The sequence below is a fragment of the Hemicordylus capensis genome, chromosome 3, assembly GCF_027244095.1.
Source record: "Hemicordylus capensis ecotype Gifberg chromosome 3, rHemCap1.1.pri, whole genome shotgun sequence".
Lineage (NCBI taxonomy): Eukaryota > Metazoa > Chordata > Lepidosauria > Squamata > Cordylidae > Hemicordylus > Hemicordylus capensis.
The window spans coordinates 150,199,553-150,221,373 of record NC_069659.1 but is presented as its reverse complement, the minus strand read 5'-3'; the positions used below and the strand labels follow the sequence as shown (position 1 = coordinate 150,221,373).

Here is a 21,821-nt window from a genome sequence, read left to right as displayed (position 1 = left end):
TCGGGGTATCTGAAGAGCGAATCTGCTTCACAGCAGATTCGAGGCATTTAATTTGAGGGATTAGATGGACCATTCACATAGCCATCAGCACCTCCTTCACATAGCCATCGGCACCTCCATCAACACCTTCCGAGAAAGCAGAAGTCCCAGAATTTTTTTCAAAAGCTGCTGGAAATAGAGGATTTTTAAACCTTGGACATAACTCAGGCTAAGCCAGAATTCGCAACCTCCCTTCGGAGAAAAACAAAGCCCTGTCTGTCCTGGTCCCTGATAGGGAGATCAGGTTAAATCCAGCGAATATGTGGACCAGCACACTCTAATCAGGAGTGGACAGAGGAGGGAGCCTTGTCTGTAAAACCTCCAGGTAGTCAGCTCTCTGGCACCTAACAATGAAGGGCCATAAGGGAACTCCACCTTCTTTACATAGTGATTATCCCTGGACAAAGTGTTTTGAATCCTAACCCATAATGAAAGCAATTAACACTACTGAAATCACCCTGAACTTCTGGCAAGGATGTTTTGGGAAGGAGATGCCAGTCAGCTTGCCAGAGAATAAAAACTAGTTTCCCCAGGGAAATAGGAACTTCTCTCTCCAGCAAGTCAAACACAGGTGAGTCTTCCATACTCCCATTTTCACTTACATGTGGCTTCTAACAAGCATGGCAAACAGTTTAGAAAGATATTCACAGAGGAGAACTCTGTGAATATCAATCAGAATTTGAGGGGTTTAGGGACCTGGATGCATCTGCAAGGCTTTGAGGAGGTAACAGATGAAGACAGTAAGTTTGAATCTGAAAGAAGTGATGGGCATGCTGAACTTGAATGACTGGAACAGTCATTTCATGAAGAAAGTTCTGACGTCAGTTCTGAATGTGATGTGGAAGGTATGCAATTCTCAGTCAGAAAGCTCACTATGGATTCTACTCTCCCGGGCTGGAGGTTAAATCAGAGTCATAATTACATCACAATACCTCACTCGACTCTGACATGTTGTCTTGGAAGGGAACAGGGCAGATGATATTGTGTTCAGCTGCCACCGACAGCCAGCAGCCTCTTAGCCATGCCTCTGTGTCTGATAACAGACGTGAAGGGGGAATGGTCACGTTTGCAAATAGGGCTGCGTTCCCTGTTTGCGAGTAAATTAGAGCCAGCACCACGTTTGCTGCAGCAGCGAGGAGCACCTTTTCCTGCTTCAGAGCTGGCTGAAGCTTTTCAAAAACGGAACTGCTATGTCCCTGATAATACTCCACTTGAGAATTAACGCAGTGGTGATTGTACTCTTTGTGTTTTGATTATTTAGCATGGGCAAAGTAAGTTCCCATTTGTTACAGCTTGTGTTACTAACACACACAGGAACACATATGAGTCTTTTGATATTTAAAAGTGATGAGGTACATTATGCCCCCAAACAATTTCTGCACGAATAATGCCAACAACATTGGGTGTGCCATGTACTCCAGTGCCTCCTTTGTTATTTTACGCCATCTCATAAAGAGAGGAATAGTTTACTTTTTATTTTTCAGCTGGTACCACGCTTAATGCAACTGTTAGTGGGCAGCCTGCTTTTCCTCTTCCTATTGCTTTGTCCCCATTGGGAGCCAGAAGCTTGGCCCAGGAGCATGGCTAGCAGGAAGATTCAGCATTTGACACCTAAGAACTTTAGCCTTGAAAAGGGTCAGATTATATAGCCATATTTGGGCAGCAGGAGCTTGGCCGAATGAAAGTTCCACCTGAATGGAGTCTGTCATTCTTACTTACTTACTTATTCATTCACTCATGAATGAATGATTTATTTTTTATTTATATGCCGCCCCTCCAAAAATGGCTCCGGGCAGTTTACAACAAATAAAAACAATTAAAATCAAAACTAAATGAATTAAACAATTAAAATCATTTAAGCACTAAACACATTAACATTAAAATCATTTAAAACCAGCATTAAATATTTAATCCATAAATCTAATTAAAAGCCTGGGTGAATAAATGTATCTTCAGCACCTTTTTAAAAGTTGCCAGAGCATCCTAGAGGAAGCCAAGATTCCAATGGTCAAAGGAAATGTTAATGTCCCAAGCCTATTCAAGGTTACCAGAAGCCCTGCCTATTCAGATAAGCTTCAAAACATCATCAACCTAAGGAGCTCTCCTTAAGAATGCTGAGTGGGAACAATAGCACCCTGTCCTGTTCTGGTCATCAGTCAAATGGAGACCCAGGGCCTACACCTCTTCCAGCTACGGTTGTTTGAGCAGGGGACTGAACCTCCAGGTTTTCACCACTATTAGATTTACCCCGAGCCCAAAACCCTATAAAAGATCCAGCCTTCTTTGGTCAGTGCTTGAAGCTCTGGGTCAGGACATGGTTCCTTTATGCTGCTTTTGAGACCCAGCTTTCTTATGTGGCCGATTTGTGGGAATTCAGTGGCCCATGCTGCTCTGGGGCAGTATCAATCAATCAATCAATCAATCAATATAACTGTCTTAGACCAGCATAAAGTAAAAAGGGCCATTACATAAATGAGCATATATTAAAAGCCTGTGGATAAATGACTGAATACAAGATAGTAAAATTCAAAATAAAACTATGGTTATAAAGGAGTAAATATTAAAAGCCTGTGAGTGAACACCACCACAAGCATATACTAAAAAGCTATTAAAAATCAGGAGATAAAATTCACATAGATGACCTGATTCTGGGGCAGTAGTTAGCATAAGGGTATACCAAGAGCCAGTTTTGCTCTTAATCCTTCCCCCCTTGAGCTGAAGTCAGTAGGCTACAGAACCCATGCTGGAATCCTGGTTCATCGGATCCAAAATGGAGATAATCACTAGCTCTGAATAAGCCCTGCGTGGGACACTCGTGCACTGCCTTATTGCCATTCTCAGCAGTTAGAATCTCTAGGCTCTCTCATATTACCTCCCACCACTTTGGCCAGGATACCATAACACCTAGTTCCAGCCTTAGACTTAAGCATAAAATTGAAAAATATATTACCTGATCTTATTCATTCCTTGTTCTGGTTTTGCAGTTACATCATCCACAAGCTGGTGAAAAAGAAATGTATGCTAATGGAGTAGTGTCCAAAATCTCTAGCAATATATAGGATAGCTGAGTTCTCAATATTTATAATCTCCTTTATTTTTTTTAAACACAATCAAGTATATTTTATACTGCGATGAATCTGAACAGAATGTATTACACAAAGGCCAATTAAATGAAGCATATATAAATAATTCTTGTTCTAACTGCGCCACTCCAAATCAGTGCATTTATGATGCTTCCAATTACTTAACGCTTATGCAATTGGAAGGAGGCCACAGGTTGTGTTGCCAGACAGCCTCCCTGCTCCCACTTTGGAAACTCCAGCTTCCCATAGAAGCAAGGCTGACCTAAATAAGCATGGGCATGCATTTGATGCCAGGAGGGAAGCTGGCCTGTTTGAGTCAAGCTGTCTCATACAAATCTTAAACTGGTACAGAAGTACCTACTAAACGGCAATGCATATCCACCCCCAATCCCAGAAAATTCCATGTATAAATGAAGCCAGAGTTCCTGACACAGCAAAGATGATTAAGGACCATCCTGAGAAATGGAAAGCACGCCCCATAATGCAATCAAAGGCAAGTCCCAAACCAGTTATGGAGATTCAGCACAATGCAGCCCTTATGTTCTGTGTTTCATTTGAATAGCAGCTACCTCACGCATGGCTTTCTTCAAGTCCAGCACTGAGAAGTTCCCCTTTGTCTTTCAAGGTTTTCCTGCCTCTGGAACCTCACAGAGCAAACCACTCTATAAAAAGCCCTTTCTGCTCATATATGTTGCTTGTTTTCTGTGGCGTTTCTGCTTGGCTTTCTGTGAGAAATCTTATCATGGTTATACATGCTGTGCTCAGGGGGGGATTAATATTTTTGCTGACCATAGGCAGCCAAACATTTGCCACCCCAGGGACAAGACTAAGGTAGCTTCCTGGGGGAGAGAAACTTAAATTTTTTTTAACCTTTAAAAATGCCACTGTGTAGTGGCGGAGACTCCGCTTGCCTCCTAAACCATCACAGGAGGCGAGGTTGGGCACTCAAGCCCAGCTAATCCACACTCAAGCCCAGCTAATTTGCAAATGACACAGAGTGGATGATTTGGGGCCTCTGCACGTGCTCAGAGGCCCAAAATACCCACTCTGTGTCGTTTGTGAATCAGCTAGGCTTGAGTGAGGACCTCTGGTATATGGAGGCCTGAACGGGCCAGAAAGTGCAGCCACAGGGGGAGGGGGAACCTTCACGGACCCCACCACCACCTTAGTCTTTAGAAAGCCCCCCGAAGGGGCTAGAGGTAAAGAAATTTTTTTTGATATATTTTTTTAAAAATTCACAAACGGGGGGGGGGGCGCGGTGGGTTCAAAGGGGGGCCAGGTTCGAAGGGGGGCCGGACCAAACTGGTCTGGTCAGGTTTGAGTGCAGTTAGCACTCAAACCGAACCAGGCCAGCCGGTTCCGTGCCTACCCCTACTGGGCAAGTGGAGTTGCCACAGACCTGGGAATACAGTGCCGTGCCAGCACTTCCCTGCCTCTCCTTGTCCTCCACTTTTGAAAAACCTTTGCAGCTGTGGGACCCCTCTTGATCTTCCCTGGGTCACCTTTTAGTCAATGTGCTCAAAAGCAGACTGAGGACAGGCATCAAAGCTGCTCTTCAGCCAACCCCTATTTCTCCTCCTCTTTCTTCTCACCTTCTAACACTTGCCAACCACCACCAGGGTATTAAACCCTTCACTCCCCCTCCCTTCCCCCTTATCTTATCATGGGAGCTGTCTTCACTCCCTGAACAGCTGTGAATGTACCATATTGCCAATTACCATATTCTATTTTATTTGTAAGCTGCAGAGGCACAAACTTTATCTTGTTGTCAAAGGTTTTGCCTCCGAATCTGTTGCTCCTCTGGGCTACCCCTAACTTGCCTCTGTTTAGACTGTAGTCTGTTATTCATGCTCGCAAATTTGTTTTCAAGAATAGTCCCCAAGGTTGATCCAAAAGCATAGGTGCACAGATATGTTGTATACACGTGTGCGAGTGGGATTAAAGCTGCACATGCCCTTTTGGAATGCAGCCAGGGGCATAACTATAATAGGGCAGGGGGAGACAGTTGTCTGAGGGCCCACTGCCTTGGGGGGGGAGGCCCAGAGACGTCACATGACTGACTCCCCCAACCGCACACCCGGGCTTCCTTCAGTTGTATTCATCCTCCAAAACTGATGTGAGTGTTAAGACCTGGAACTACCAGAACAACATGTCTTTAGTACCATTAAATGACTTGCATCATTCACAATTTACAAAACCAAAATCTTGTCTCTGGGCCCACTCCAACCTTGCTACGCCCCTGAATGCAGCCATACACACATGAACACCAATCTCAGCTATGGTGAGGCAACATACATAAGTACCAACATTAACTACTGTTAGAGCAAACAGGCTGCTTTCTTAATAGAGATTTGAAGCCAGCGGTAAATCATGGTTTAAAGCCTGGTGAAAAGAGCCCTGGTTAGCCTTAACATTGGTTCATGTCAGGTAAAGAGTTAGCCAGGAGCACTGCAAGTGCAGCAACCCCTTCTCCGCTTCTCTTGGGGCATGTACAGAAGTTAGTTTTTCCACAAGCCTAAAGATAGTGTGATGGGCGCACAACTGCACATGCACCTTCATAGTGCTCCACTGTGATCTCCGTAGAAACATTTTTGCAGGCTTTAAAGACTACATGTGTACACATAAGGCAACAGCGGCCCTATCATACCTTCTTCAGTTTGCTAAGAAGCTATCATTTGCACCCAGTCTCAGTGGTACTGTTCCTGAAAGAAAGCACCTGTTTGATTCCCAAGCCTCACATAGACACGTATATTATATGCCACATTCTCTCTCTCATTCACATCCACACCAACACATAACAGTGAACTAGGAGGCCATTTAAGATTTACCAGATCAGCAATGATATGGCCTCTATTTGTTATTTCAAGAGTGCGGCGTTCTTTTTCCATGTGGGTAAATTTATTGCTCCAAGTTTCATTTCCATAGGTTACATTGATGTCTTTTAACTGTGCTGTCTCAAAAGTGGTGTAGCCCGTCTGTAAATAAGAGCAAAGTACAATTAAACATCTGTTATCCCTTTCATATACCTATGGGTTTGTCTTGCGAGTACATAGGATTTCTTCCCATTATGAGTTCTCCTACTTGGTTGTGAAATCTAGAAACAAAATCCTCACTCTCGTGGTTTGTCAGAATTGTTGAAATTTGAACCAGTAGAACATTCTGTTAATCTTTGCTTGCTTCTAATGCTATACATACTAAGCATTTCAGCTGCAACACAAGAGGACTGTAAAGTTCTAAAGGGTTTTGCATTTGTGTCTTCTTTCCTGAGGGGCACTAAACTGACACTCAGGCCACTCTTTTCACAGCACATACATGCACAAACGAAGGAAAAACAGATTTGCTGTAATTCAGCTGGGAAAATCCTGAAGTTACAGTGGAGTCCATGAAGAAAAAGAAGCAACACAATATACATTTTGGGATACATGGTTAACAACAGAAGCTCCCACTCCAAGGTACAAGGTGGTTATGCTCTATTTAGGACATTCTGCTTACATTTCAATCATCACATTTTAAGGTCAGTTTGGAACGGTGTTGCAAAACAACATGGATGTTTAATAATTCAGACGTCAAATGATCACAGAACAGGTTAAAAAAATGGAGAGGCTTAGACTTGAAATGCAGCTCCCTACTGCCATACCAACGGGGGGTGGGGTTGTGCTCCCAGCTCCATAGACAGACACAGGGGGTCGCCATCATGCCTCCCCTGGCATGTGATTTGAGCCAGCCAATTAAGCTGTTTTCTCCCTGCTACCCCTTTGCATATGATGCAGGCCGGCCAATGTGGAGTGGGTAGTGCTTGTATAAGCAGCAGGTTTTTAATAATTTCTGTCAGCTGCTCTCGGGTAAGGTACCCACCCTCCCACCCAGTTCTCAGTGAGGGCTATACGGTTGCCATCTGGGGCCAAGTAGGAATTTTTGGGGGGTCAAACTTGATTGGCACTAGGTGAGGCTTTTTTTTTTTTTTGCCTACTTCTCACTGAGTTTGATGATCGCGGTTCCACCGGATTTAAGAACTTTGGTCACTTGGCAGGAGAGTACAGGTTTGGGGTAGGTTATTTTGGTAATGCTGTTGGGGTGGAGGACCATTTAAGGTGGAAATGGGCCGAGAAACAGCCACTCTAGGTTTTGTGGCCCTTTGGCTGGGATCCACCCCGACTCTGAGGGTGGCTTGGCTTCACCATTCAGTTTTTTGCAGCCTGGGTGACAGTGGATCAGGCTGCCCTCCCCTCAGTGGGGATAAACCCCGTGGTGAGACGATGCCAGGACTTGGTGCCTGGCTGAATCGGCACATGGCCCTTCACCCTGCTGTGGCACAGACCTCCTTATGAGGTTGACCCACATGGGTGGAGTACCTGCACTCTGATTAGTTTAAGTTCCTTGTTGCAGGTTCTATGTTGTAATATTAATAAAGTGGCCCTATTTTTCTCCAATTATGTGTCCTGTCTTTATTGGGGCCTGGGGGTGCCAGCCAACAACAGTCTAGAAATGTTTGAGTTGTAACAGGGAAGATTAACAACAGTTGCTTTATGTTTGCGCCCTCATGGCATCTTCAGGAACTACTGGGCACAGAGGTGGAGTGTAAATTAATTTTATTATTGTTACAGGTCACATTTTGCCTATTTAATCCTAAAAGCAGCAAACACACAATAAAACATGAATGAGTATATAAAATTGTTCTATCACTTAAGATCACAGGACAGTACATGTAAGAGATTCAAACTGTAAGAAAGTAAGATCATTGGTTTTAAATTAATATAGCTTAATTCACTAAATATAAATATTCATTCTGATGTTTTTGAACTTAATTCTAAAAACTTACTGAAGCGAGGTTTTTCACACTAAAAGACGTCCCAGTGTTAAAATGAACTGTTGCATTAGCATTCCCCAGATTTATTATTTTGATTTGGGACTCCCCTGCTCCCGGAAAGTTGGGAAGAGTTTTCTGTAGAGAGAGGGGGAAAAGTGGTGTCACTATGTCAAATATGGCTTATCAAAATTATATTGATCAGATGAAGGATTGTATCTCTCTAATCAGCTCTTAAAGGTAAAGTTGTGCCCTCGAGTCGGTGTCGACTCCTGGTGACCACAGAGCCATGTAGTTTTCTTTGGCAGAATATAGGAGGGATTTACCATTGCCTCCTCCTGCGCAGTGCGAGATAATGCCTTTCAGCACCTTCTTATATCGCTGCTGCCCCGATGTATGTGTGTTCCATATTCTGGGAAACAAACCAGCTCTTAAGGATAGTCAAAGTAGTAAGCCTCTTGTTACTGATGGCAACATTCATTGTCACCACATTTCTTTCCCGAGAAAGAATAAGGGCAAAGCTTTATTACTTCAAACATGTGCTAAACCACAAGTTTACAACTTTTGCTTCTATATGCTTCCTTCGTTTCCATGGGTCATTTGGTATAACTGCCTTGAAACTATAACACGTCACATATGTTGCCTCTAACTAAAACCATGCTTCAGGTGCTGTGGAAGCTGAACTGGTTCATTTCTCACTGGACTAGGGGGCAGTCAGGGAGACAGGAGAACTGCAGGCATGGGTGGACACATTAATAGAGCCACTTCTAGCAATATTCCTGGCAATAAACCAATGGTTGAGTAAATTTATTTATTTTTGTAACCACTGGTCATAAACACAAGAAAACATTAAAACACAGCAAAAACCAAGCATAACAAAACAGAAGAAAAGAAATTTACTAATAAAATGCAATTAAAAATAGCAGCCTAAAAAACCTATCTGCAGTTACATCAATAAATAAAGCATATAGAATAAGACTAGACCTCTACAATTTAGAGAAAGGGCTTAGTAGATATAAATCTAGATGTAACCAACGGTTAGTTCACTTTAGGCTGCAGTTCTAGGATCAAACTAAATGTGTACCCATTCACATGCTTCCAAGCAGAAGTAGCTCTTATTTCACCAAAAACAACCATTGCGGGGTGAGTCTGCTGGGAACCACGAGAAGGGGGAAGATTAACTTTCCCCTTTGCACTGCTGTCCCACCCCAAAAAAAGACAAAGTCCTCTGAACAGGCTATTTGCTGCAACCAGCCACCAAGAGGAGGGAAGAGACTTTTGAAAGAAAAACAGTACAAAGGAGAAGGACTTGGCCGCCTCCTCCCACACCCCACTGTCCTGCTTAGAAATGAGGCTGCAATGGCTACTTCTGGTGAAAAACACATTTCTGGTTGGAAGGCTACCTCTCCAGCATGCAACTGCATGAATATCTACTCTAACCTCTAGACACATATTTGTGTGTTTTTGGCACCTCTAATTTGCACGTTTTGTTCCAAATGCAGAATTTTTACATTTTAAAAGACATCAGTCTCACCGTTACACACACACACACACACCCACCCCAGGATCAAAACTAAATTGCTTTCTTAAAATTATGTTTTGAAATCAACACCAATATTACAGTTTTGAAAGCTAAACAGAAAGCCACTTGGTTGAATCTTTACTTACGTCTATTTGAATTTGCACCAAAGCAGCAATGACAAAAGCTACAGCTGCCAGGAACATGCCAACTGTCATCTTCCTCAGAGGCCTGGCTTAGGAAGAAGGAGGAAGCATACATTTAGGAACATGCTGACTTTCAGCTGTGATCAAACATGCTGCTGCTATGAGGTCTCTGAAGTAGGACCACAATTTCCCTTTAAGGTCACATATAGTAATCTTACAAGCCTCTTAGCACTAAACTGCTGTGCTTGCAAGAAGCCAGTCACTAGTGTATCACCACAGCCTGGGGCCAAACTATGCAATGTTAAATGCGTAGCTGGCCCTGGATTTTTGTTTTAGGATAAATAGCAGCCACAGGGGAAAAATCATATCGGGGATATTTAAACCTTCCTTCTTAAGTTGTGGCCTTGCTGTGCACTACCTCTCTGAAAGGCAAACTCTTTCAAAAGGCCTCCAGATGAGTCAGGTGGGTGAACTGGAAAACACAGTTTTATTTTGCACTGGTTGACCAAACTCCTCAGGGGCTCAGGTCCAGATGCACCAGAAACTACAGAGAGTTCTCGGATGAGCTGTACTTGTTTTTTTCCTAAGTTTTTCTTCCCTGGGCATTTCCAGTGAGCTGTGAGCAATAAAGAATTGCATGTGCTGCCCTCACACATATTCAGCTTCCCTCCTGGGGCCAACAGTTTCTACAAAGGCATGATTTTCATCAAGACCATGGCACACACAGGGCTGTCCTTAGGGCATGGCAAGCAGGGCGACCACCCCGGGCCCGGCTCTTTTAACCCTCATTAGAACTAACTGGAAGGGGGCCCCACATTGGCTGATTTGCCCTGGGCCCCACACTCCACCAGGGCTCTCCAAGGACAGCCCTGGGTGCAAAAGTTTAAAGACCCTTTCCCGATGTACCATAGTCCTGATCCCAACTCCACCCCTACCTTGGCTATTTAACACCACCACCACCACCATCATCATGGGGGGCAAATGACATGTTTAACATGTAGTCTGGCCCTTGATGTAATGCTCATTCAAGGCCAGCTATAGCCCAAATTGTGCCCAGGTGAGGAGTCTCCTCAACATCCCTCAACTTCTGAATACCTGAAATTTTCATTGCATTGTATATATGCAATAAATCTTATAGCTGATAAATGACAGGAATAAATTATGCATGGTTTATCATACAAGATGATACATTTGCATGTGTAGATCTGTAAACCTCTACTTGTTCATACTATACATAAGCAAAGAAAATAACTTCCTCCGATCTTATAGAAGCTTTTTTATTTAAAGAACACCAAAATGCCTGCAACACCTAGGCAATTGTCTGCCCCTAAATCTAGTTCTAACCTCATTATTAAGTCAAACTCTTGAAGCAGCTACATTTTTTACAGGATTTAAATATGACCCTAATGACAGCAGGTTGAAGACTCCCCTCAGGCCACTTCCCAACACTGCAAAATCATCCCTAGATAAGTGCTGCATTGCCTCATGGAAGAGGTACTTGAGCTTTAGTTTGTGGCCCTCAGCAACGAAGCTGTATTTTTACAATTACCTGAGACCTGACAGGGATTTTACTATTTTACTATTAGTAAAATTTGCAGAGCTTGAGTCAGAGCTCCAGGATGAATATAGAGATACTGCATGAACTTCAGATTTACTTCACTATCAAATTAGTTCTATTCATTCCCAGCGCATTCAAGAGTCAACCGAAACACTGAAGTTAATGTGGCGGGCGGGTTGGGGGGGGAGAATCTTGCCCACATGCTTGGTCTGTATGTACACTTTTGTTCTTATATATGTTAGAAACCAAGCTGGTCTTTGAGGAAGCAATTGCATCCAGACAAAAACATCACAAAATTAGGTCAGCACAACTGTGTGTTTAATAGGGTAGAAAAAGGTAGCTCAGTTAGCTACAAATAAGGATTTAGGCTTTTTAAACTAATTTTTTATAAATGACTGTATTTTGTTTTATTGTGTTTTAGTATTGTATTGGATATGTTTGTTATTTCTATTTCTGCTGGCCAATGGCTGTAATAAAATTGATGATGATACAAATAAGGATTCCTTTGCCACTTTCCCCTGTGAAGTTTTTATCCAATTACAAATGAATGCTTTGAAAAATCATTTCACACACCTTTCCCTCTGCACTCAGTGCTGAGTTTAACTGACTTACTTCTTATACACACCAGAATTAAATGCAAGTTGTTAGCACAAACCTAAAAGCTATTTCAAAAATATATATTGCTTACGTGAAATTGATGTGGCATTTCTTGATTAAAGGATAAATCACAGCATCTACAACTGGGACCATTATAACAATGAGGATTGGATTTACAGTCTGTTTTTAAAAACAACAAATAAAGTTAGGAATTTTCAAGACAGATTTAAAATATTTATTGGAAATAGCTGAAAAGGACAACACAGATGTAAAAGCATACTGTACCTGCATCTGGTCTGGCTTAATCTGAACAGGGCCCTAAAGTGGAGGGGGGGAAAAGATATGGATGTTTTACTTGTAAGAGATTATATACACTAATAAATTAAGTTTTAAAGATCATTGCACCAATCCAGAAAAGGGCATTCATGCAAATAAGCAGACTTTTCATTTGCTGGATTAGGCACCAAGCACATACATTAAATGTACTTTCAGTACGATGTACAGGTAGTCACACCTAAATACTTTTATAAATGCATGACTGAAATTGGATTGGAGTACATGAGTTTAAAAAGTAAACTTACAAAATCTCCATCCATAGTTGTGGCTTGCAATGTCCATCTTGATCCCTTAAACACAAAAATACAACCTGAAATATCCTCAATATGTAGCAGAATATCAATTTTAATACACACACACAAATGTAATTATACACACAATTACACAAACACACACACACACACACACACACACTGCCCCACAACCACTGGGTCTGTGTTTTAAAGAAACACATATACGGCATTTAAATTATTTAATGTTTATTAATTAAAATCAGCAAAGACAAAAAGCTCACTTTAATAAGCTTTTGCTGATGCATAGATATGTTGCAGATAAATCCAAACACTGGCAAATAGCATTTGTGGAAACATTGTCAGATGAAGCTTATTTTGCACATGAGCATGTCTGTTAGGGGCTTCATAAGGTGTTTAAATAAATAAATAAATAAAGGTTTTTCTGCAAAAAACAGAACTGTAAAATAAAGAGTACATCTGTTAAATGCAATTGTGCTGAGAGAGACCTTCTCCACAGTGTTTTGACACTCAACCCCAAATAGTGAATAATTTCCCTCCCTCAGTTACCTGCTGATCAAAAAGTGCCCAAAACATGGGAAGAGGAATATACAGGAACAGCACTTTCAAGACCATCTTAGTCTGAGCGATAAGCTGTTTCTGTGACAAGAGAAGAATTCCAGAAAATGAATTAAGCATTCTCTCTGTAAAATGACAAGATTCTTCATACAGAGATTACTGTAGATACCAACAACTCTTACCCTCTAAGGAGCTGCTAACCCAGAGGCGTACAAGAAGGGAGTAGCAACTGTGAAAAAGTTTTCACAGTTATCATTGTCAAATGAAGTTAGTTTGGAGGGGCTGATTCATTACATTCCATGCCTTAGAAACATAGGAAGCTGCCTTATATCAAGGTCAGATCAAGTCCATCTAGCTCAGTATTGTCTACCTTAACTGGCAGTGGCTTTCAAGGTTACAGGCAGAAGTCTCTCCCACTCCTTCCCGGAGTTTTTTCGAACAGCAAGCTTTACCACAGGTTTAATGTGCGTTTGGGGAATAACAGATTCTCCAACACAAAAAGAGGATTTTTTTCACCCTGGACACAAATCAGGCTAGGTTTCAATATGGAGGGGAAAACCCGAATCGTGTGCTAAGCGCTCTCTGAAAGATTACACAGACTTTGGAGTAAGTCTGGCTGATATGTGAATGCACACCCACCCTCCCAAAGTAAAATTGTGGTAAAGTCTCCATCCAAAAAGCTCTGGGAGGTGCCAGAGAGTGAACTTGGTAAACCTTCTGCATACAAATACTCTTCCACTGTGTTATGGCCCCATCCCCCAAGGGGATTTTAAAAACCCAGAAATACCTCGAGATAAGCTAGAATTCAAAAAATAAAGCCTGACGTGTGTGGAGTGGGTCCAAGGATCTCAAAGGGACTTCGGGGTAAGTTTGGCTGGTGTGTGAATAAGTAGAAGCCCTGTCTGTAAAGCCTCCAGGAATCGACACCAACTAGATGGCACATTTTACCTTTACCACAAGACCAGCTCTCCTACTAGTTGTAGACCAATAGATTACAGACTACTACTGGACTACTACTACTGGAGTACTGTAATGTCCCCCAGTAATTTGCCCTCAGAGGCAACCACCAATTTATCTTATAAAGAAGTCAACTCTGCTTGCATTAGCCTTCTTCCGCTCACACAAGGTCTAAATCCAACGTCTTATAATGGGTTCTGTTTCTAAAGCTCTCTATAAAGTATCGCTTCTTGGCCTTTTGGCTAAGATCAAGTATAGTAACCCAAACCCGTAGGAACTCGCATACAGTGCTATATTCTCTCTACCATTGCAACCACACATTCATTAGTACGCGGCCTTGTTTTATCGGGAAATTCTATTCACTGTTGCTTTTGTAAACCATATGCTAAACATTCTCTAATAAAAGTCAATCTCTATGAAGCAAAATAGCACAACTTACACCATACTTCTCGCTAGCCCAATCCAACCAGTGCTCCCTCTTTGGGAATTCTTTGCTGCGATGCTTAAATCTGTTTCCAATGGAAAACTGCAAAGAAACAATGTGTGAATGAATAATTTAGCATTTAAAAAATTGAACTGAGTAAAAGGAGTAGGTTTTCCCAGTTTAACCGACTGAAATGCAAAATGGTGTGCAAGCCACCTGCCAATTGGATGTGGTTACTCAGTGATCATTTATTTATTAGAATACCACCCCATACCTCTGCAGACACTTGGGGCAGTGAACAACATGAAAATATTACCAAAATATTAATGCTGAAAAAAAGACCTATGAAAACAAGTGTGCAGCTACAGAGCTCAAAAAACAAAAGCAAGCAGTTACACCCAGCCATAGGCTCCGTGAGAAAGATTTTCACAATCCATGAAAGGGTAATGGAAGTAGCCAGACAGGCCTCAGGGCAAGTGAGTTCCACAGAGCAGGCCCTGTTCTGAGTCCCCCACCAGCCTCACCTCAGCAGGCACTGGAACTCTGAGCAGGACTCCCCAGGTCTCAGTGGGTGGGCTGCTTAATATGGAATCAACAGTTCTTCAGCATCGAGGACTCAAATTTGAAACAAGGCATCGGAAATATGGATGCTGGCACCCTGATGACAGCGCAGCGAGCGCTATGTCAAAACACTGGCAATATGGAGGGGCACTTATGGGACACGTGGCAGCATGTAATCTGGAAAATGCCCTGATGTTAAAAAACCCTTCACTCCCATTCTCAAAACAGTTCTGCAATTCTTTTTGAACTGGACATGCTTTTTTTGAGGGTGAGGGGGTGGTTAGGAAATGAGTGAACATTTAAATACACATAAATAAAGCTAAGTGGACAGTCCACCTGAAGCATGTAGAAAGCAGCAACATTGACAACTGAACTCCTATTAGATCTGCTAATATGTAAATCTGTCAGTTATACAACAGAAATGAGAGGAAGTTGAATTTACCCTGTTGTACCACTTCTCCTAGTGTTACACAACCACAATGGGCTTTTAAAGCAAATTGATTGCACTGTAGAAATTTAATATTAAGCAGTTCACCAGCTTTGCAGTAACTACAGACAACAAATAGCTATTGCCAATGTGAATGCAATTAATCTGGAAAGCAGTGTCAATGTTAGCTAAAGTCACCAATTTGTTCATATATAAATATACTAAATTGATTAAGACAATAGTGTGAAATCATTGTTTCAATTTTTTTAATGCCTTTTGATATATTTTTTTAAATGACAAGTGATCAAGCTACATATTTCAAGAACAAATGCAGAAACTCACACAACTTCACTTTTCAGACAGTAATACAAAGAATGTTGTATTATTTCAGGCATAATATTTACTATATGTGGCTAAATTGCATTTCTAATCAGTCACATCTGTGTCTGCCAATACCTCTTTTTGTCTTAAGTTCCCCTTACCTAATTTCCAGATTATACAACTGAATAAAATGCATCCTATTAAGTTAAAAAATAAAATAAAGCAAGTGTATATCACTACTGTTAGATTAAAGATTTATTAAAAGGATGAGGTACACATTTCCCCAGAATATTCTTTTCCTTGAAAATGCTAGCCTGGCATTAAGTGGTATACTGCTTACCGCTATGCACCTAGAAACTTGGACCAGTATATTGCCTCGAGGTTCAGCTCTCTTGTACATTGTACTTCCAGCTATGAACACAACTGTAGAAACAAACAACGGAGTAGATCAATTTTAAGAGAAGGCACACACACACATCCCTTCTTAACACCTTATACAATTTTCCCCCACTGGGGAAAAACAACAGTACTCCCATGATTCCCGCCCACTCACCCCCAAGAAAATATAGCAGTCTTAGGGAACAAATGACTTTGGAACTCTGCACCAATTTCATGCACATTTGGGGCTGAAAGGAAGACTTGCACAGATGGACTTCACCTTTTGTTACACATTGCTTATTATACAGGCACAAATTTGTCAGCAGATACAAGAACAGAGAACTAGGGAATCCCCTTACGACACCTGCTTAATATGCGACCAACAGTTTACATTTAGAGTATGTCTGTGAAGCATCATCATACAGCAGGATATTTAACAACAAAATACATATTCACATGATCATATGTGATGAACACCATAGGAGTTGCATGCCATTTAGGAATAATTATAGGCAGACCATAAGCTTCATCACCAATAAGTTTTCAGAAGCTGATTTGATGTGCCTTTTCTCAGAACAAGGCATAATAATCAAATCCTTACTTGGTAATTTTAGATAGCTCCTGTATTCAGCGAGGAGATACTACAAGAACATGAATGGTATGTATCTTTGTTATTTAGTTTAGTAATAGTAATAGAGATGCATTTACTCATTAGACCATAGCAAAACAAATGGACTAAATCCAACAATGTACACAAAAATACCAAAAAAGGGCACGCAGGCCATTAGTAAATACACAGTTAAAAAAACAGATTACATAAACATACAATTAAAATAGCATACAAGATTAAGCACAATTTATAATTCAGAATCCTCCCCAACTAGCAACAGCATTTTCCTTCAAGTACTTCTAACATTAATCACTGTGGACAGAAAACAAGCAGTCTTAGCTGTTATATATTTATCTTGACCACACAACAAATAGAACACTGTGTTATTAGCAAGCATCCTCATACAGTTCTTAAGAATGTGCCCTAAATGTAACTGCCTTTCAGTATTTGCATGGCATAATAACATGAACCAGATCTTCTACAGATTTAAACTGTTATCTAGTTTTATATTGTTACTACAGTTTTTTTAAAATCCTCCTCTTTAAACTGCGACATATTTCTATCTATCTTTCTATATAGTAGCACTGACATTAAGTCACAATATGAATACAGTTAATTAGTTACCAATAGTTCCCCCAGCAGAAACGCAACACAGAAAATCAATGCCGTGACTACTCCCTCTGGAATCCAGTTTGCAACATGATATTTGCTCTGAATTCAATTTCTCTCTCTCTCTCTCTTTTAAAAGTGCAAATTAGAATAAAGCAAATATGTATGGTAAATTCAGGTGGAAGTTGTAACTTACTCAATGCAATTGCCATTAGTGCAGCAGGAACACCAAATGCTAGAGGGTAACATTTTTGCTTGGTGTAAATTCCACATTCTTCACCTAAGAAAGAGAGGGCAGTAGACATCATGACTATTACCTGGAACAGAAGCCTATGCAGGCTGAAATCCACACTGAGGAAGCGCCAGTGCCTCACTACTGCTGCTGCCGCCCCATTCTGGATTAATGTAGCACTCACAACAGGGATTTTTGAAATCTCCCCCAGCACCAGAGGCTGCATGACAATGTACTTCCAGGTCACAGGGAGCATTTCTAGAGCTGGGGGAGGCCAGCAAGAACCTCCACCCACCCCCCAGGTGACCAGAAGCGCCATGTTCCTCTGCAGCATGGCAGCATCAGCACTTCTGATGAAGGACTAGTGCTTCTTTAGTGTGACTGAAAGCCAGTGCTATTTATCTTACACAGAAATACAGGCCTGTTCAATGACACTGGATTTGCTCAGAAATAAGCCAAGCCCCAACCCAACACAGAAATAGCTTCGTTTATTTTATCCAAGCAAATCCAAATTCACTCCATCAATCAACACCTCCACCTTGAGAATACTGCATAACCTCCAAAAGCCCATTCTCTCTGAAGTCTACTATGAGCATGGCAAAGAGGGGACACCCTTCACTGTACTAGAGTGCTACCACCCTTGCAAGGGTTTAAAATGAAGAGGGAGGAGCAGAGCAGATGGAAAAGCCAGGAGTTCTGTTCTAGCTTGGATTGTAAGAGAAGATTTCAAAGGGCATTCAATGCACAAACCCCTTTTTGGAGGAGAGCACTATGAGCCCCAGAAGTGTGCATCTGAAGCTGAAAACAGGTGGACCTCGTTATCTGTGGGGGTTCTATTCCTGCCGATTTCCACAGATGACAAAACCATGAATAATGATGCATTGAGTCAATGTAAATTTGGGGATTGCATTCCTATAGGGCATAAAACAGTTGTAAAACAGCTAAAAATGGTGGACACAAGATAACCCCATCCTGAACTGGCAGATCTATCCCATTTCCTGAACTGCCGTTTCCTACAATGAGTACCCCTATCTTGTGTGGATTCAGTCTCTGTGTTTGTTATTCCTTAGCCAGCCCATTACTGCCTCAAGGCAGGCATTTAGGAAAGTCATGCCATTGCCTGATGAGGCAGACTTGGGTGTCATCAGCAAACTGATAACACCTTGCACCAAATTCCCTGGTGATCTCTCCCAGTGGTTTTATGTAGATATTAAAAAGCAATGAAGACAAGATGGAGCCCTGAGGGACACCATACAAAAGCTCTCGCTTCATAGAGCAACAGTCTTCAAGTAACACCTTCCGAAATCTTCCTGAGAGGTATAAGAGGAACCACAGCAAAGCAGTGCCCACTATGCCCAGTCCCACCAGGCAATCCAGAAGGATACCATGGTCGATGGTATTGAAAGCCATGGAGAGATCCAAAAGGACCAACAGAGTCACACTCCCTCTGTCAATTTCCCTTTGAAGATCATCTATCAGACCTACCAAGGTAGTCTCCACCCCATAACCTGCCCGAAAGACAGTATGAAATGGGTCTAGATAATCTGTTTCATCCACGACTGCCTGGAGTTGAGAGGCCACCACCTTCTCAATCACCTTGGCCAACCACGGGAGATTTGAGACAGGCCTATAATTACCTAACCCTGAGGGATCAAGCATAGGCTTCCTTAAAAGAGGTCTAATAATTGCCCCCTTTAAACAAGGAGGCATCCTACCTTCCCTCAGAGAAGCATTTATGATATCAACCAGGCCAAGGGTCAAGAGAACAGGTGGTAGGATGCACAGTTCCAAGCAGCTTGTTCATGTCCTCAGGAATCACAAACTGATCCAATTTAACCACACATGAGGAATTACGGGATACCTGCTGCTATAGACTCTGCACCAACAATGAAATCCCAGTTGGCTCGAATACAAGAGATTTTGTCCACAAAAAAATTATTAAGAGCTTCAGAGCGGCTAACTGATGGCTCCAAAGATGGAGCAGAAGGGGCCTGTATAAGTTCCCTCAGCACCCTTGACAATTCTGCTGCACGTGAACCTGTGGACGAAATATGTGCAGCAAAGAATTGTGTCCTTGCCACACACATTGCCAGAGAATAGGTCTTTAATTGTGCTCTGTGCTATAATCTGTCAGATCTGAGTCGAGTCCCTCTCCATTTGCACTCTAGTCATCTACCTAGCGGCTTCAGCTCCCATAGTTCTTCTATATACTATGGAGCTAGTTTAGAAGCAAGTCAGAGAGGACACTTAGGAGTGATTGAATCTATCAGCCTAGTGAGCTCATTATTCCAATATTCCACCAGGGTGACAACAAGATCACTGGCAGAGCCAACATTAAAAAGCACCACGGTTCCTTGGAATCCTATTGGATCAAATAGTCTCCTCAGGCGGACCATCCTAATAAGCCCTTCATCCCTGCAGAGGTGACTAGCTGCTGCAAATTAAACCTTCACCAGGTGGTGGTCCATCCATGACAATGGGGAAATCATAGGAGTCCCCATGCACGGACCTGAGACCACTTGGGAAAGACCCATAGTTGTCATGGCCAATATGAACTCCCAAGCTGCTCCTGACAATTCAGTCCCAAAGTGAACAATGAAGTCATCCACCATCATCAACCTGGGTGTATCCAATGCCAACTCTGCAACCAAATCTGATAGCTCGGTTAGGGATTCTGTTGGGCAGTGGGGTGATTGGTACACCAACAGAAGTCCCAATCTATCCCTGGTCCCAAGATCCAAGTACACACTCGATGGAATATCGATGGCTGCTCTGACAAGAATCCTGGTAAGGGATATATTGTTCTTATACACCATGGCCACTCCACCTCCTCACCCACATCCTCTCATTTGCTCCACAACAGAATATCCTGTAGGGAGAAGCTGGAACCAAACAGGGCCACTCGCCTCTCCCAACCCAGTCTTTGTAAGGCACACCAGATCGTCTCCCTCAACCACAATCAGATCATGGATAATTTCTGATTTTGGAATTATGCCAAATCCCCCCCCCCCAGGTTTTCAGAGGCACAGAGGGCTGCAGCAGGAGGGAAGAATGCTGTTCTGTGAGCAGACATCTGCTTGCAGTTCTTAGGATTGTGTTGGTTACAGACAAAAAGGTACTTCTGAGGAATCACCACTAACACAAAGGGAAGACTCCCATGGTCTCCCTATATGGTACCACCAATACCTTACATAAGAACATAAGAACAGCCTTGCTGGATCAAGCCCAAGGCCTATCTAGTCCAGCATCCTGTTTCACACAGTGGCCCACCAGATGCCTCTGGGGAGTGCACAGGCAAGAGGTATGTGCATACCCTCTCTCCTGCTGTTGCTGCCCTGCAACTGGTATTGAGAGGCATCATGCCTCTGAGGCTGGAGGTGGCCCACAGCCACCAGACTAGTAGCCATTGATAGACATGTCCTCCATTAATTTGTCTAAGCCCCCTTTAAAGCCATCCAAGCTGGGGGACATCACCACATCCCATGGCAAAAGAATTCCATAGATTAATTATGCACTGTATGAAAAAGTACTTCCTCTTGTCAGTCCTAAATTTCCCAACCTTCAAGCACACATTTTCCAAACTCCTTGCTTTTAAGGAGAAAAAAATCAAGTTAATAGAAAAGTAATAGAAAGGAGGTCGATTCCTGTAGAAAGAGTATAGGAGATTTAGTTACACAAGTTTTACCTCTGAGAATTGGGGTGATTATAGTAGAGAGAAGACTTCCAGCATTGATGGACAAGTAAAATATAGAGAAGAATCTGTTTCTTTGCTTTTCCTGAAGTGCAAAGAAGAAAATTAGCATAAGACATATTTCTTGGAAATTATTTTTCCATATAGAGAATACAGGAGTCCAATTCAGCATTTACTTAGTGCTAACTAGAAAACAAAGGTTATGTGTCTGCTGTATGAATTTCAACATCAGAGATGCTAAAGTACTGGGCTGCTATAAATAAGCATGATTTTGCAGAGCTACCATGACAAGTGAAAAAAATCTGCACATTTAGATATACTGTTTACCTGATGATCTTCAAACTGATCTCCACCAAATGCTGCTACACAGGGCTTGATTCCACCCGTTCCAAAAGCAATAAGAATCAAGCCCAACATAGAGAGAATGCTGCAACAGAAGAAAGGATGGAGGAACATGAGTCTATTCACCTGATGTTTTCTTCCAGCCACAAAATTTTGTGATGGTAGGATGCATGTGTTATGTGAACAAATAGCTCAGACATGTGTATTCTTATGATCCCATGTGTTATGACCCCATAAGATATGTATACATCACTGCAAGTGGCGAGGGAGCAGCTCTATGAAATGCAAAATGTACTATTTAACAAAATGATTAACTAGCATCCTGATCCTAAATATCTTACATAGAATCCATAAGTCCCATAATGGCATGTATAGTTA

The 21,821-nt window shown here is 42.0% G+C and overlaps 1 protein-coding gene across 6 annotated transcripts in view; it reads right to left on the bottom strand.

Moving 5' to 3' along the window:
* SLC15A1 (solute carrier family 15 member 1) overlaps nucleotides 1-21,821 on the bottom strand; it is a 45,135-nt gene that overhangs the window by 11,596 nt on the left and 11,718 nt on the right. For all 6 annotated transcript variants that reach the window (XM_053311104.1, XM_053311109.1, XM_053311105.1 and 3 more), the window contains exons 6-18: nucleotides 21,429-21,528; nucleotides 21,096-21,186; nucleotides 17,375-17,458; nucleotides 15,922-16,004; nucleotides 14,288-14,374; nucleotides 12,883-12,972; nucleotides 12,328-12,372; nucleotides 12,032-12,064; nucleotides 11,838-11,926; nucleotides 9,595-9,676; nucleotides 7,942-8,064; nucleotides 5,951-6,097; nucleotides 2,990-3,039 (exon numbers count right to left, since the gene is read on the bottom strand). In XM_053311104.1, the coding sequence (XP_053167079.1) occupies nucleotides 2,990-3,039; nucleotides 5,951-6,097; nucleotides 7,942-8,064; nucleotides 9,595-9,676; nucleotides 11,838-11,926; nucleotides 12,032-12,064; nucleotides 12,328-12,372; nucleotides 12,883-12,972; nucleotides 14,288-14,374; nucleotides 15,922-16,004; nucleotides 17,375-17,458; nucleotides 21,096-21,186; nucleotides 21,429-21,528 (1,104 nt within the window). The remainder of the gene's footprint in view (nucleotides 1-2,989; nucleotides 3,040-5,950; nucleotides 6,098-7,941; nucleotides 8,065-9,594; nucleotides 9,677-11,837; nucleotides 11,927-12,031; nucleotides 12,065-12,327; nucleotides 12,373-12,882; nucleotides 12,973-14,287; nucleotides 14,375-15,921; nucleotides 16,005-17,374; nucleotides 17,459-21,095; nucleotides 21,187-21,428; nucleotides 21,529-21,821) is intronic.